General features: G+C 37.1%; 2 protein-coding genes across 2 annotated transcripts; one reads left to right on the forward strand and one right to left on the reverse strand.

Moving 5' to 3' along the window:
* Nucleotides 1-4,456: 4,456 nt before the first annotated feature.
* LOC129601191 (uncharacterized) lies at nt 4,457-6,487 on the forward strand. Its single transcript, XM_055499934.1, has 6 exons — nt 4,457-4,634; nt 4,920-5,142; nt 5,429-5,539; nt 5,646-5,678; nt 6,019-6,036; nt 6,279-6,487. The coding sequence occupies exons 1-6, from the start codon at nt 4,509-4,511 to the stop codon at nt 6,485-6,487; spliced, it is 720 nt and encodes a 239-aa protein (XP_055355909.1). The 5' UTR covers nt 4,457-4,508.
* A 724-nt stretch (nt 6,488-7,211) lies between these two features.
* On the reverse strand, nt 7,212-15,135 carry LOC129601192 (pentatricopeptide repeat-containing protein 2, mitochondrial-like). Its single transcript, XM_055499935.1, has 9 exons — nt 14,802-15,135; nt 14,616-14,714; nt 13,939-14,080; nt 13,410-13,527; nt 11,892-12,071; nt 10,920-11,033; nt 9,919-10,110; nt 8,358-8,522; nt 7,212-7,765 (listed from the first exon to the last, which is right to left on the reverse strand). The coding sequence occupies exons 1-9, from the start codon at nt 14,920-14,922 to the stop codon at nt 7,547-7,549; spliced, it is 1,350 nt and encodes a 449-aa protein (XP_055355910.1). The 5' UTR covers nt 14,923-15,135; the 3' UTR covers nt 7,212-7,546.
* Between the last annotated feature and the right edge of the window lie 1,146 nt (nt 15,136-16,281).

A 16,281-nucleotide genomic window follows, 5' to 3' on the forward strand; every position in this document is an offset into this window, starting at 1 on the left:
CGGCTGTATATAGGCACGCTTGTTACGGTGGCACGGCAGAGCCGTGGTACCGTCCCGCATAGTGGTAGTATGGTTGCGGCTGATATTAGGAGAAGTGCAGCACGTTACGTGCTGACAGTGTTTGCACGTCTCACGACGCAGCCGGGCTATGCATGCGACTACGAGTAGTACGAATAATTTTTTATTTTTTATTTTAGTTCTTTACTTATTTTAATAACTATACTACTTACTTGAAGCTTTTTGCGGTGATTTTATTCAGTCAATTTTATTCACTCATCAATTAATAGTATGTATTATTTATTCGGCATGTATTTTGCTTACTCTGCATAGTTTATTGCGGTGAGTTAATTCAGTAAATTGTTTTCATCCTACAGCCATAACTTCGTTTATTCTACAGTCTACACCAATTAATTTTGTTTATATATTGCTATAATACATATTATTATTATGTCAGAATTCTGTTTCAGTTCCATAATACCTGTAGGTCTTGCAAGTTGCAGTCCACCAGTGAACGGCGTGAAAATTACGGCCTTTTAATTCCAACAGCTTGATAAACAGCACAATAAAACCAAAAACCGACATTTTATCGAAAAAATTTCGTAACAAATTTCTCAAGAATTTCTCGACAATTCCAACCACAGTTTCTCGCTTCCAAATTACACCAGTACTTTAATCCACGACAAATAAAAATAAACAATCACAACAAATAATTTAAAAAGAACGAATCAATTCTAAAATAATTAAATAATCAATTTACAGGGGTGCTACGCCAAGTTCGGGCAGTTACGAAAATTCCTCTGCTTCTACCAGTTAAGTCTAATATTTTGAATTTGTTCTTGCAAGATAGTTCTTGTCCTGGACCACCTTAGGTAATTTTGTTTCTATGCAAAAAGCTGATGTACAAGGAATGCGAGCCGAATTTCTAATTTCATTTTTTGTGCAAAAATCTCACTGCTTAGTACGAAATAATCATGTACCTTCAACAAAAATTTAAAAATTGGTGGACATTGAGAACTGTGAGGTGTGAGCTGTATTTTCTAAGGGTCCTTCCCTACCTTCAGTTTAAACAATAAAATCTTCCCTAATGGGATCGGTGCTCTAGGCAACCGCATTCCCCTGTAGGTACTTTTTAACATACAAGTCTATGGGAAATGCATCTTGTTCCGAGGTCACCTCGAGCACGGATGGCGTAAGTCCCCATTGCCGACCCTTGAACGACACCTTCTGGGTCACTCAACAGTTTTCAAAATGGCTCGCGCAAGAATATTTGTTGGGACATTTTGAATCGGTCCAGTCATAAGCCCCCGAAAAACTACCTTCACCCCCGCCTCTTATATTCCGCCTGGCCCCTTGCTATCGAGTCGAATGATTGAAAATTTGACACTGTTAGATTAGCAAGAAAAAGTTACACTAGAAAAGTGAAGAAACGAAAACAAAATGGCGTACGGGAATATTTACAATTTATTTTACGCAGCTGCCCGAACTTGGCGTAGCACCCCTGTAAATTAACCGTTACAACATCGGCGCAAACTGTATCCACAAAAAATTCACCGTGAGTAGAATGAGAATTTTATTTCAATTTTTTTTAAAATAACGGCACTCTGAATTTAATGAGCTTGGGATTTACAGACATAACCGGCATCTTCAGATCAGCAATCTTGTTCGCCGGGAAATTGTTGCCGGCACTACCTTGCCTGGAAAAAAAAGAAAGAGAGAAAAAATAAAGCCACGCGGGAAAAAATTTACATAAAATATGAAATTTCAATTTCAACTTAGGCATCTGGCAAAAACGATGTTTGATAATTTTTAATTTCGCAAAACTACAAACAGAAAATTATTCCGGAGCAGAATCAAACAAATCAACGAAAAATTACAAAAAAGCAACGACAAAACTATCAAAATTAATCAAATAAATCAACGAAAATTATCACAAAAAATTAAATTTAAAATATTCAAATTAAAGAAATCAGAAGAAAAATAGCAGAAATAATTAGGCCAGCAAATTCCCTAAAAAATAATATTCAATTCGACAAGAAGCGCACTAACCTGGCCCCTGAAAATCCACGGTGATAATAATTATGCATATGTAGGCGAATAAACGTCGGAATCGTGTGGAATCCCACTTCCCAGCACCACCGGGTAGTGCGTTTTCGGTCGAATATCTGCTCATCCGCAAACCACTGCGCCCGACGGAACGTATGCCGGAATAACGGCACATGCTCCGGCGTCAAATACTGGACGGTGTCGGCTCCAGGGCCCAGGGGTGTCGGTCGGTGATGGGCTCCAGGGGCAACGCCAGATAGTGATGGCGGGACTTGGGGATGGAGTCGGACAGGATGACAATGGATACATCGAGGTACAGTTGGCGCGCGCGGGGTCCTTGGAGGATCGTAGAAGCCCCAGACGCCAGCGCTGCTGGAGGGACACCTCCCAGAGGGTCTCCAGAGGGGCCCGATCACCCGTCGCCCCGGACCGGCGTCGTAGGCGGAGAGGGAGGCGGGGGCCGGGGCAGACTGATGGAGGTAATCACGGGGGTCTGTGTCTCCATCGCACGGCGGGCGGCGCTGCGACACGATACCACAACGTCGTCACGACGGTCACGTCAGGTTTAGGAACTCGAGTTTCTGTCCGAATTTTCTGTTACGGTGGAGACCGATGGACTAATACAGAAAATTTCCGTACTGTTAAAACAATACATATACACAGTACAATTATTATTAGTCAATTAAAAACCATGAAGACTATTTAAAAAGCATTCTCAACATATCAAAGTATCGTCGCAACCTTATGGGGACGGAACTAAAAAGCTAGTGGAAATGGTTGGAAACGGTATAGCGACTTCCACTGGCCAGACGCGGGCGAAAGAGTTTTTTAAACAGCGAATACAAATACAACGGAGAAACGCGATTTGTGTAATGGGTACGATCCCCGATCGTGATAGCATAGAGGAAGTGTTTGTGTTATAAATGCTGTTTCGTTTTGGTACATAGTTTGTACTCGTATCATGATAGTGATGATACTTATTAAAGGTTATTTGTCAGGTACGTATCGTCGTAGCGCAGGAAGTTTGCATCTCTTTTCCAGTCGCTTCGTCGGTAGGTTAGTAAGGTAACAGTAGGGTAAAAAATCCTGTGAGTACCTGGTGTATCGAATACTCCTATGCGTATCCGTTGTACGGTATCTGTACTTGTACAGCGTATCCGTTGTTCAGAGCCTAACACCTTTAAAATCTACGTGACCACTACATCGGAACCTCCGCGTTTGCACATCTCTAAGCGCTGGACATCTCTGAATCTTGAACAGATTTTTTGTACATATTGGCGGTAACCTGTGAGTCGTGAACACCTCTGAACCCTGAAACAAAAATTGCGTACCGAGGGTGTTCAAGATCGGGAGGTTCCACTGTATCAATTTTTGCAAAGAGGGAGGTGTTGCTTATCTTTTGATATTCGTACTGTCATGATATTTAAAGGGTCGCGACCCGTAAAGTGTAATTCTTGTGGAAAATTACCCGATACAGGGTGGCAAAATCATGTACATACACATGTCTACACATGAAAATTTTCGCGCGCTCTAGACATTTTTTGCACTGCTACATAGGGATCTATAGACTATAGCCAAATGATTTGTATTTGTTGGCGTGAAGACCGTTTGTACGCGCAACATCCGGATGGGAAGTTATCGGTGAAATTATTATTATTACGGCACGAGAGCCGACAACCCCGATAGGACTTCAAATCCGGTCATGAAAATGGCACTACACAAAGTTTAATTGCAAGAAGAGGTACCACAGTCTCATTACAGACAGCTCTCCTTCAAATTAAAAACTGCGCATAAGGATAAAATTAGTTTTGTCGTTGTATTATGATGCACGGTGCATTTATGCTTAGGTGCATGTTAATAATGCATGCTGAGTATTCCTCATGTATGTAGAATTCTAGCGAAAGCTTTTCTACGATAATGCGAAAAACATGGAAGTGATTACTTATTTCACGCAACAGTACCGCGGAATGAATCAGCAGTCTAGACTACGTTATTGTTCGTATTGTCCCATTGGATAACGGCTGTTACCGTACCGCTATACAACGGTCAGCCGGCGTGGTCAATGCGCAGAGGTCAAGTACGCGGCAGTCCGAATCATCATTTATCTAGTGACAATTACGCAGCCTCTCCACGACAACGCTATACCGGTAACACGCTCGCGACATAAACAAACACCGGCTTGTATCGCATCTAGCACCTTACAATGGACATCTGGACACATTGCAAAGATAAACATCCGCGCGGGTATCGCGACGCATTACGCTGCAGAAAAAAGCGTAACACGAGCTGGACATTACACACATTATACCCGATATCACCGATGTAACCGGCATCCGCAGAGCGAATTTACACCGTGCTGCAGCGGGTGTCATCATCAGATTTTAATTTAATTACCCGGCGATGAAACGCCAGTTCGGCAGTTATTTATTTGGTCAACCGGCAAAATAAACTGCTGTATCGGGAAAATGACATTACCGTGGATTACTAAACCATGCGCCGCTTTTGTGATGTTGTTTACCGGATTCTGCTTAGTTTGTGTTTTTTGTTTGCTTGTTGATGCAGCCGATCATCGCTCCAAAAGTGATCCCAGGGTACGTTAGATAGTAAATTTTTAAAATCATTAAAAAGATAATTTTGCTTTGATTGATTTAAAGACTAATTAAAGAAAAATGTTGATTGTTTATTGAGCAACCAAGCATCATCATCACATATCTTTATTCACGAACAACATCAAATATACTGGCTATAGGCTAGTCAAGCCACCACACTCCGAATTAAACGCAATATTGTTTATTACGCGGTCGCAATTAATTATTCGCAGCTTAATTATATATTGGCCATTTTTGCTGTACACGACTATTCTTAAACTGCTGCAGCTAACGGCCAACTGGAAGTTGACGATCAGCCGGACCTTGTCGGCCACGCCCACCCGCGCTAAACGCGACCACCGTTCCAGCGCCTCCTCGGAAGAACACCGCTCTCGCAACCGCTACTGGAACAGCAATGGGCTGCTGCGCATGGCCCCGGTTAATCAGAGTCCGGCCCGGCAGAATAACGCCCTCCCGGTGGCCATGCTGCTGCTGTTCTCCGGTCTGGGAGGTACATCGATCAGCGGAATACCCGCTCTCGGTTTTTTTAACATACTTTTCTTATGTTTCTTAGGTTTTCTTATGCATTATACAGCCGACACGTAATTTAAAAAAATGATTTTACATTAGAAAAAATACCGCTAACGCATTTTGGCGGTTAAATAAGCAACCGGTGTTTAATACAGGTAGTGGCCCGGACAGAATTAAAATATAATTATATTACAGGGACTTGTTTTATTAAAAAATTAGTAATTCTGGAATAGGAAGTACTGGTAACTGCGCCGTAATGTTTTTAGGTGGAGGTGGAGGCGGCCACATTGGAGGCGGTGGCGGTGGACTGTTGGACGGCGGAGGCGGTGGCGGCGAAATGGGACTCCTGCCAGGTCCGCCGGTCCCGCCCGCACCCGGTACAATAATTCTAATTCGGTCTAATTCTTGACCACAGATGGGCCGGCACGCGCCGTACCCGACGCCGAAGACGAAATCGATCTAAGCGATCTCTTCCAATTTTAGGCCCCGGAGGAGGCGGCGATTTCGATAATCTATGTAAGCGTAGCGCGCTGCTAATCAACGGAAATTATGTTTAAACTTTTACATACAGAATAATTATTACTGAAATTATGTGTAAAACTTTAAATAATCAACAAAATCGTTGCTAAATTGGCAAATTGTATAAATTATACGGATAAATCAGTAGATGCAAAATTATTTAAATCTGAGCGTCTAGCTATTAAAGAAATAATAAAAAAGAATATTAAATAAAACCTTCCACATATTAATTTTTGGTTATATAGCTATTAAAGGGATAATAAAAATGATTAATAAATAAAATCTTCCATAAAATAGTTTTTTCTGTATTTTTCTGTATACTATGTTAATTTTGCAGGGAATCTTATCGAAAATTGTGAGTGCCTTGACGAGCGAAATTAGCCGGCAACGAATTTCCAGGAGGCTAAAACTGGCTGGCTGCGTTAAAAGAAATCGGGTGGCATCCTTTCATAATTAATTAAATAAAAGAGCGGGTGTTGGTTGTTGTGTCTTTGCAGTAATTCCCGGAGTGCCGCCCGGAGCATTTATCTGAATGATTGCGTGCATGCTGCATGCGCTGTACATCCGCTAATCTCTGGCTGTACATTCTCCCTTTAGATCTATTCGACACGGACCCCACCGCCAAATTAACCGCCCGCCGCCCCTTAGCCCCGCCCACCCTGCAGTTGCGCCGTGTCGCGGATGTACCGCCCGCTGACGGCGCTCTGCGGGAGAAAATCTCCTCGTCCGCCGCGCTCTTAGCGCGCCCGCCCGCCGCTTCCGAGTTCCGCAATGCGCGCCGCCCACAGCGCCGCCGGCATCTGTGACCTTTCTAATTTATTCTTCTCTGTACATTTCCGCGAGATCTGTATAATACATGAGTACAACGTCAGCAGTTAATAAAAGCGGGAAAAATTAAGTCCGCTTCACTTAATAATCATAGGCAAGTTCTCATCACGGTAGATCCGACCGCGTCAAACCGCAGATGTAGAAAATCGCAGAACGATGGCGTAACAGTTGAAACCCTCGACCATTTGGCGTCACAAAAGCACACCGATCATTAGAATCACGGCGCAAAAAAAATTTCAGATAATTTTTTTACGTGCGAATAAATTTAAAATTCAAACATTTTTAGCCCTTTTTTATTAAAAGCTTGATTGGGAACTGAATGAAGTTTGCAATTAAAATCAGAAATTTTTAAGAATTTATTTTCCGAATTACGCTTTCTGTTATGAACAAAGTGATTAAATCAGGTATTAAAAAAATACGAGTATAAGCCAGTTTCTTTATTACTGTATATCGTTGGTTGCAATTTCCGCTGATGTTGTCAGATCGGAATTCAAATTTGATTAATATCTCCACTTAAAATTAGCAAACAATAATTTTTGAAAAGATACATCTTTTATTTTAAAGCGTTTTAAAATTGCCAAAGCTCGGACAGATTTTGAAATGACGGAATGTGACGCTTGAAACCGCAAACGTTTAAAATTGGGATTTGAATCCTACCGTTTTCCAACAAAGTTTCTTGTATTTTCTTCAGCAATTTTTCGTTCTCACGTTTTCTTAAATAATTTTTTACATAGTCACGAACAGCATTTTTCACCGTCATTTCCATCCGCAACACTTCAGAGCCCGAGAATTTCAAATAAGAAAATCACAACAAAATTGCTGCAGATAAGAAAACAACACCGGAAGTCCCAAAAAATTCCCCATCGGTCGAAAAAACACATTTTCGTTATTAAAAACACATGCTCTAAAATTTCGTCAACGGGCACTGCATTCCCACGTTGTATCGCCAATTCGCAATACTGATTCTCTGATGCAAAAGCTCCCCCGACCGCAGATGACCCCGACATCCCGGTTTTTGCCGATAAGGCCTAGAATAATTATCGAGCCTTTTTCGCCGCGGGATCCCAGTCATAATCGCTATCCTCATGCTCCCGGCCGCTTCCCCGGCGATTGTCCCGCCGGCTGTCCGCAGCGCCGCCGGCGCCCGCCGCGGACCATCGCCCGCGTTCCGGCCGACCCAGATCCCGTCCGTAGCGCCTGCCTTCCGCTGACGGTGGGACGTACGTCCGTGGGCGCTCGTTCTCGGAACGCTGGCTCTGCAAATTCGGTCCAAAAATCATAATTTGAAACGTATTAATTTTATTTATTATTTCAATTATTTTAAACTTTTATTTCCTGAAATTCTTTCATTTACAGCACAACGGAATTTTTCTAAATAAATTTCTACAAATCTAGTTCATAAATTTAAAATTTTATATATTTCTGTATACATATTCATAGCAGAAAGATATTCTAAAGAAATTTATTTCCTAAATTTCAAATTTATTTATTTGTAGCACAAAGATATTTTACGCAGATTTTTAGAAAATTATTTCATAGATTTCAAATCTAAATTTTTTATTTATTTAAAACAGAAAGATAATCTATATATAAATTTTTAGAAATTTATTTCAAAAATTTCAAATTTTATTTATTTTTATTTATTCGTAGCACAAAGATATGCTAAACAAATTTTTCGAAATTTATTTAAGAAATTTCAAATTGTATTTATTCATAGCACAAAGATATTTTAAACAAATTTTTAGAAATTTATTTCATAGATTTCGTTAATTATTAGATTTTTAATCAAGTTTTCTAATCAGTTTCCTGTCTAAAATGGCCAACAGACTGCCAGAATGGCAAGCAAACCTGGAAGGCCGCCCGTTCGATGGCGTCCATGAAGGGCCGCTCCAGGAACTCCTCCAGGGTCTGGGCGTCCACGGCGTCCTCCTCCAGCGCGGCGAAGATCCGCTCGAATTCCCGCCGCAGCTCCGCGGCGTTGCTGACGGCCACGGCAGCCTTCACTTCCGCCATCTATCCCCACAGAAATAACCATCAGTAATGTTTTATTTAACTGACCAGTAATTCATTTTCATACTGCATAATTTTGCAGCTTGATTCGATTCAAGAAACTGGGGAAAATGGCCCGGTACAGGGTGTCAAAAATGGTATACATACACTAAAACTTTCACTTTCGCGCACTCGAATAAGTTTATAACTTTTGGGAAGGAATACATACATTAAATGCATTGTTGTGTATCAAAAGTCTGGTTATTGTCCAATCTTCTTGAAACTTTGCTGGAAAAGATACAGAGTTATGAAGTTAAAAGTGAAACAAGTTCAGGTTCACTGTTCATATCAAATTTTAAAATAGAATTAAAATTTGGGAAATCGGAAAAAAATATTATTAGTGTATACGGTTTTAGTGTAAGTATCCCATTGTTGAAACCAGGTACCGGACCATTTTCCTTAAGGCGCTGTTTAGCAAAAAATTACAAAATTTCCCAAAGATCCGACAAGGTACTAGTACTACCTCCGTTTTCAATATACTGAACACTATCGGACAATAATTTTTCTTTCACGTGCAAATTATTATTCTACAACGCGTCTCCACTTCCGATGTCCGTGCCACTTAATTTATTTTTCTCTTAATTATCCTAAATAATTTTATTCCTTCCTATTCTTTCTTAATGATTTAAAAAAATGATTTTTTCTTAATTTACAGAAATTAATATTAACTAACACATCAACGAATAATTTTACTGATTATTTTATTTCGATATTATTAAAACTTACAATAAAAAACCATCGTTCCTTTCTATTATTATTTAATTTTTATTTTATTCCTCGCTATAATAATTTTATTCTTTCTTAGTGATTTAATGAAATGATTATTTCTGAATTTACAGAAATTAAAAATAACTATCACATCAGCGAACAATTTTACTAATTATTTTATTTCAATATTATTAAAACTGACAATAAAAACCATCGTTCCTTTCAATTATTATTTAATATTAATTGTATAATAACTTTATTTTATGATAATCACAAATTTATAGAAATAATTAGTACAGACAGTGGTAAGGATCAAAAATATTCGCAGTATTATTAACTATTATTTTTTGAATAAAACTGTTATTTCCATAATAGTGACCGGCATGGATTTCACATCTGGAAAACCGATTAAATAATGTGCTACACCGTCCGTAAGGGAAAGCGTTAGCGTAAAAAAAAAAAAAGTTCAAATGTGAATTCACATCCTACGTACAGTAAATAACGCCATAGCGTGCATAAGAAGCCGTTTGCTAACGCGGTTTAGCGCCACTGTTCTACGATATCCAGCTGCTTATACGTGATTATTTTCCCATATTAACAAGTTATTCTACGGAAAAATGCTAGAAAACTGAATATTAAACTGCGTGCTTACCACATCCTGGAAGAAGGCCAATCCCGCCCGTTTCGCCGCGCTGTCCTGCGCGGCGGTCCAGCCGAGGATGGGGAGGACCTCGTCCAGACGACCCAGTCGGGTCAGCGCCAGCACGCGCAGATTGCGGCTGGACATGTAGGATTGGTGACTGTGAAAGGAACCCTGCAGCTCCAACGCGCCCGCCGCATCGTTCTACAGTGGAACCTTTAATAAGTATCATGGTACGAGTACAAACTATGCACCAGAACAAAACAGCATTTTTAAAAGAAACACTTCCTCTATGCAGACTATGCTATCCTGATCGGGGATCGCACCCATTACACAAATTGCGTTTCCCGGTGTATTTGCATAGATATTCGCTGTTTAAAAAACTCGTTTTACACAAATCCACATGAAGGTACGTGGATCCAATTTTAGATAAATTAATTAAACTAATTAGAAATTAAATTACGTACAATACATATTATACTTTATTAATACACTTAAATTACATTAAATAAAATTTGAATTTAATTTAAATTAACTTAAACTGATATTAAATACTGTAGTTTTTATTTCACAAAATGCGGTAACATCACAGTTAAATTATATTAAATTAAAACAATATAAATTCAATAAAAAAATTTAAATTAAGTATACTGCAAATTAATCTGGACTGCAGATAAATCACCATTATTTATTAAACTGCTGGAAACTCAGAAAGTGTGTTTAAAATTCTGATATACTAACTAAATCTACTTTTTTAATATTAATACAGATTAATTTGCATAAATTAACTGGCTTCATGATATTTTATTATTTTGACAGAAAACTGCGCACATTGTTTGCCAGTTAATGGCCGCGTGAATTCTTAAAAAATATCGTAACGGGGAACAGTTTAAATACTTAAACAGTGAAAGTTGACACCGCAGAGTTCAGTGGAAAACATTAATAAGAAACGTAAACAAAAATTTCTAAAATCACGCGAAAAAGCCAAATTTAATCGATTTAATTGTGCTCACAGTTTTCAACGCTAAAGCCACCACGAAGGCCGCCGCTTTACGCATAACCGGCGCCTGTTTGTCCACGGCACCCTGTATCCACCCGCGGGCGGTGGCGTAGGCTTCCGCTGTCCCCTACGCAAAATTAACAAGTATTACTTAATTTGTTAAGTATCAAAAAGTATTATAAATTTCTTAAAGATTTTTTTCAGTATCGCGATTCTGACGGGAAACTGTTTTGCAATTTAACGAATAAATAAATCTCATGAAAAAGAAAATAAACAAATTAGTAACTAGATAAACCGTATCATAAATAACCACCATATACTGTAATGCACGAGAAATTAACCAATTAAGCCAAGTTATTTATTGGTTAAATCCTTTCGATGTTCTTTTTCGAATATCTGGCCAACTGCAGAACAGATTTCCATAGATTGTACAATTTTACAATTAATTAAATTAATTTATTGATGGAATTAATTTTAATACAGATGCTATTCAATTCATTATTTGGAAGAAAAGGGTTAAACAATTTTTTTACGACATTTCTAATGGCGCATTTTTATACGAATTTTAAATAATAATTTATTTTTTTTAATCTGAAAGCCAGGAAAGTCTCTCAGTGTTTTCTCAAAAAAAATCTGACCAACTAAAAAGCAGAATTCCGGTAAATTAATTCAACTAATCACAGAAATAAATTTTCAGATTTCCCTCAAGTATAATTTAATTGATTAAGTACAAGTAATCAATTTTAATACACGAGGTATTTTGTTTCTAAACTTGAAAGAAAATACTAACATGATTTTTTCGGGATATAACTGGAGCATTTTTGTAGGAATTTGTGGTTTTAATTTTACTTTTTTATAATAGGCCAAAAAATAAATCCCTGTTAAAAAAAATTTGAAAAAAATTGGTAAAAATTTTTAAAATGAATCTCAATTAGAAATTTAAAAAACCGGGCCAGCTAGAGAAAATTATTCGACTGGATGGTACAAGTTTATAGCAAGCCGCGCAGGCCAGCGCCAGATTTTCGCGGGGGAATCTCGTCGCGATGAAGGGACGCTGCAGCATGTATGTGTACAACTGCACCACGTCGTTGTAGCGCTGGTGATTGTACAGGAGATTCATGGCCACCATGTACGACGTCAGCTGGTCGTACACCTCCGCCAAAACCTGAAGACAAAATTAAGAAATTATTTGGAAAATTTACGGCATTTTATTTAACGTAAATTTATCCGATTTATTTGAAGGTATTTTCTTATTTATTTTTGTTTATTATTCTTTTCTATTTTTTATTTTTTCTGATGGATTTTTTGCTTATATTTATGTCTTGTTTTATGTTTTTCTAATTAATTGCCTTTTTTTAATTTTTCTGTTTATTAACTTATTCATTTATCAATTATTTGTTGAATTTCTAGTATAATTTTCTTATTAATTATCTACTTATTAACTTATTTGATTTATCAATTATTTATTGAGTGTACCATTCTTTAAGTGATATTTAGTTATTTTTATTCAATGTAGAATTTATTTTTGCTCGCATGAAGCAGTACAGAAACAGTTAAGATATTCTATCAAAATATTTAACAATCCGATTTTATTTCAGCTGCAATTTTGTTGGCCTTCTATGATTCCAGTTATTTTGATTTTTAATAACACATAATGCCACGGGAAAATATTTGCATATAAAAACCCATTGAACGCAACAATTTTTAAATGAATACTTCATAAACAAAGAAATTTTCCAGTTTTTAATGAACAAAAAAACTAATCATACTAGTATCAAAAGTGAGTGCATCTCAAATTAAAAAAATAATAAATAAATACAAAAATGGTTAATAAGTACAAATAAAAATGGTTTACTAATGGTAGACAATTGCCAATATTTTAATTATAGAATCGTTAATAACGACATTCTGAAACTGTTCTCATTTTCCCAGAATAACTACAATAATTCGCTTTTATTTGCGCTTTTAATTAGTGTGCTATTCTACAGTTCAAAATTGCCAATAATGCGTAAAACTAAACGCATTTAATTTTCACATACCTAAATTAAAATTCTAAATCAAACAAAATTACACAATATAAAAAACTAAAAATAAACAGCAAACATAAAAAACTACCGAATTATTAAATTATTCAATTAAACTACCAAAGCAAATTGATGCTTCATATACAGAAAGCATAAACAAGAAAATTACATTCAATTACTCGTAGAAAAATACCCTAGAAAAAATAAAAAGACCTAAAAAAGAAATGAATTACCAGAATTATTTTTGGATAAATTCCAGACAAATTCCAGATAAATTCGATTATATTTCAACGAGCTGTAGCGGACTTAAAGTATTAAAAAATAAAAATCATAAATAAATAAAAATATTCAACAAATACAAATTAAATACATAAAAATATTATGTAAATAGTTAAAAATTAAAGAATAACAAATAAATACTTAAACATATTTCAAAAATTCTTTAAATATAGAATAAATAAAAATGCAATTCTACTTACGGGATCCTGAATGGAAGACAGAGCGGCTTCGGGTTTATTGAGATGATAATGCAGACGCATAAGAAGCGGGCCGAAAACGAACGAACCAGTGCGCGATCGTCCATATTGCTGCACATACCTTCACGCAAAAAAAAATCAGAATTCGACGGTAAAAATTCCTCTGCAACGTTCTCAGAATCCCCAAAAAAATCCATATAAAATACCCAAAAATCAGAAATATTACTTAAAAAACATAATTAAAATAAGTAATCTGAAAACCGAACTAAGCACCAATAAAATCAAATTAAATTAAAATTTTAAAGAAAAAAACATTCATATTTATTAGATTTTAGGAAAAAATAATACTAAAATCAGGAAAAAATTAAATAAAATACTAGACAAAAAAACTAGCAAAAAAATAAAAATTCAAAAATACAATTAAAATTAATAATTTAAAACCAGAATTAAGCGCGAATAAAATCAAACTGAGTTGCAAAACAACAATAAATATTGAAAATAAAATAATGAGTACAATTACTTCTCAACGTACTTTTTCAGCATTTTATTGATGATCTGCAGATCCTTATCGTCCTGCGCCAGATAGCACATCTTCTTCAGGTCTTCCGTCACGGTGACGTTAAAGAAATTGGAGTTAGTCGTCAAATACTGCTCCATTCGTTTCCTGAAAACCTCTACACCCCCACAAAAAATTCAAATAAAATTCTGAATAAATAAAAATAAATTTCCGGAAACATTATAAAAATATTAATTAGAAAATAAAATTAGGCCAGGTTAAAACCACAACAAATTTACCAATCGAGAATAAATAACTCGAATAAAACAGAAAATAAAAATATAAACTTGGAAAAGACAGCTGCAACGAACAGCTACAATTAGAATAAAAAATAACAACTAAAATAAATAATAATAAAAAATAAATCTTGAAAAAGACAGCATAAAAATTACAACCAAAATAAATATTAACAAAAAATAATGGAAGAAATTCTGAAAATAATAAATTTATTTTAAAATTAAATTAAATTGATTTTAGCCCTCAAAAATGAAGAAATATTAGAGAAAACAGAAAAAGAAATACCTAAATAACAAACGAAGCTGCTGTAGGAAAGAACCACGAAAATCCCGCAACAAATTATACTTTCAATTTAAAATCAAGATTTAACGGACAAGTTTAACGAAACTGGATAGGAAAAAGGCTTTGCAACGCACCTTCCCTCGTGTCGAGTTGGGTGGCCGTCGCAACGCGGTCCGCTTCGTATCTGTCGAGTCCCAGGGAGTCCTTAGCGAAGAGTCGCTGGCACGCTGACACTGTCGGGATTCAAATTCACAGTCACACATTTGCACGCCCGAACACGGTAGAACATTTTCAGACGATGAGCGAGGATCTAAACTAACCAGAGAAATTCCGCGGCGCAGTAATTACGATGCTGTTGTGGCGAAATATTCCGCAGTTAAAATGCACGCAACTGGCCACTGTTCTCCATGTCGCTCCCATCCAGCGCGCACTCGGCGTCATTTCTGCAGAATCGCCAACTAAACAAAATCTAGAAAACTGTACCAGTTCCGGCTGTTCCACAACTTGCAAACTGAGGAATAAATGTCTAATGAAAAGGCAGAGAAAGCCCAGGAAAGAATTTATTGTGGAAGAAATTAGAAAACTGAAAAGTCAGCCAAAACAGAAATAACATGAAACATTAAACAACATGAATTTAGCGTCGTGCAGTGACGTGCACCCTGCGCTGAGGCCGTGCTCGCTACGCAACGCTACAGATTACCGTAGCGTAGCGAGCGCAACCCCACCCCAGCGCATAAGATCTCCTCGGCCACTGTTCTCGACGGTATGCGGGTGCCGCCTCGGTACGACAGTCTGCTGCAACGCGAATTAATTGTTTTTCATTTTGACAAAATAATCGTGGATTGCTCGGAATTTGCTTTGGTTTTTGATCTTTTCTTTTGTAAATGTATATTACCATCTCAAACTACAGAGTACTTGAAACAGTAAATAGCAAAATGCATAGGCGAGTTTAACTCGCTTGGGCGGGAGGGGCACTGAGAACCCAAGAACCCCAAAGATAGCCAGATAACTCACTGCAAAACTTATAAAAAATTTTATATAAAGTATGAAACGAATCAAGATTGTTGGTACAGCAAGATCTCAAGTAAGCAATTACATGATAACGGACATTTTCGCGCGGAGCGCGAAGCCGACGAACGTTTTCACTGCAGAAATTACTAGAAATTTTATAAAAAAAAAGCAGAAATAATTTGAATAATTTTCAGCGGAATTCAAAAGGCAAAAAGCATTACAATATTTTAAGTACAGTCTGTACAGAGTCAGAAAACCAGTGAACTTTAGCGCAAAGCGCGAAGCCGGCGCACGATTTCATCGCAGAAACTGCCAGAAATTATATAAAAATTTCTAAAAAATGTAAGATACAGATACGTCATTGAAATTTTTCTGCAGCGGATGTTAAACGGAACAACAGCAATGCGGTATGATGTACAGAGTTGAGAAAAACAGCAAATTTTCGCGCGGAGCGCGAAGCCGATGCACGCTTTTAAACCTAAGATTGCTAGAAATTCGATAAAAAATAGTAAAATATTACGAGTTTCTGATAAAACTCCTTTAGGAACATGGTTTATTAATAAAAGAATATGTTATTCCCAGATAATGTGCGCTTCGTGGAAGAGCGTGAACTGTACACCCACGTTTTGCGCAGTGATTTTAAGTTACATTCGTTAAAGTGCAACAAAGAGGCAATTTTGCGCGGAGCGCGAAGCTAACAAACGGTTTGACTGAAAAACTCGCTAGAAATTCGATAAAAAATAGCAGTTTCTGCAGTTTTTTCCGAAGCCGGTAAATTTTTTCTAGCAA

This window comes from Paramacrobiotus metropolitanus, unplaced genomic scaffold (genome assembly GCF_019649055.1).
Source record: "Paramacrobiotus metropolitanus isolate TYO unplaced genomic scaffold, Prichtersi_v1.0 Parri_scaffold0000218, whole genome shotgun sequence".
NCBI lineage: Eukaryota > Metazoa > Tardigrada > Eutardigrada > Parachela > Macrobiotidae > Paramacrobiotus > Paramacrobiotus metropolitanus.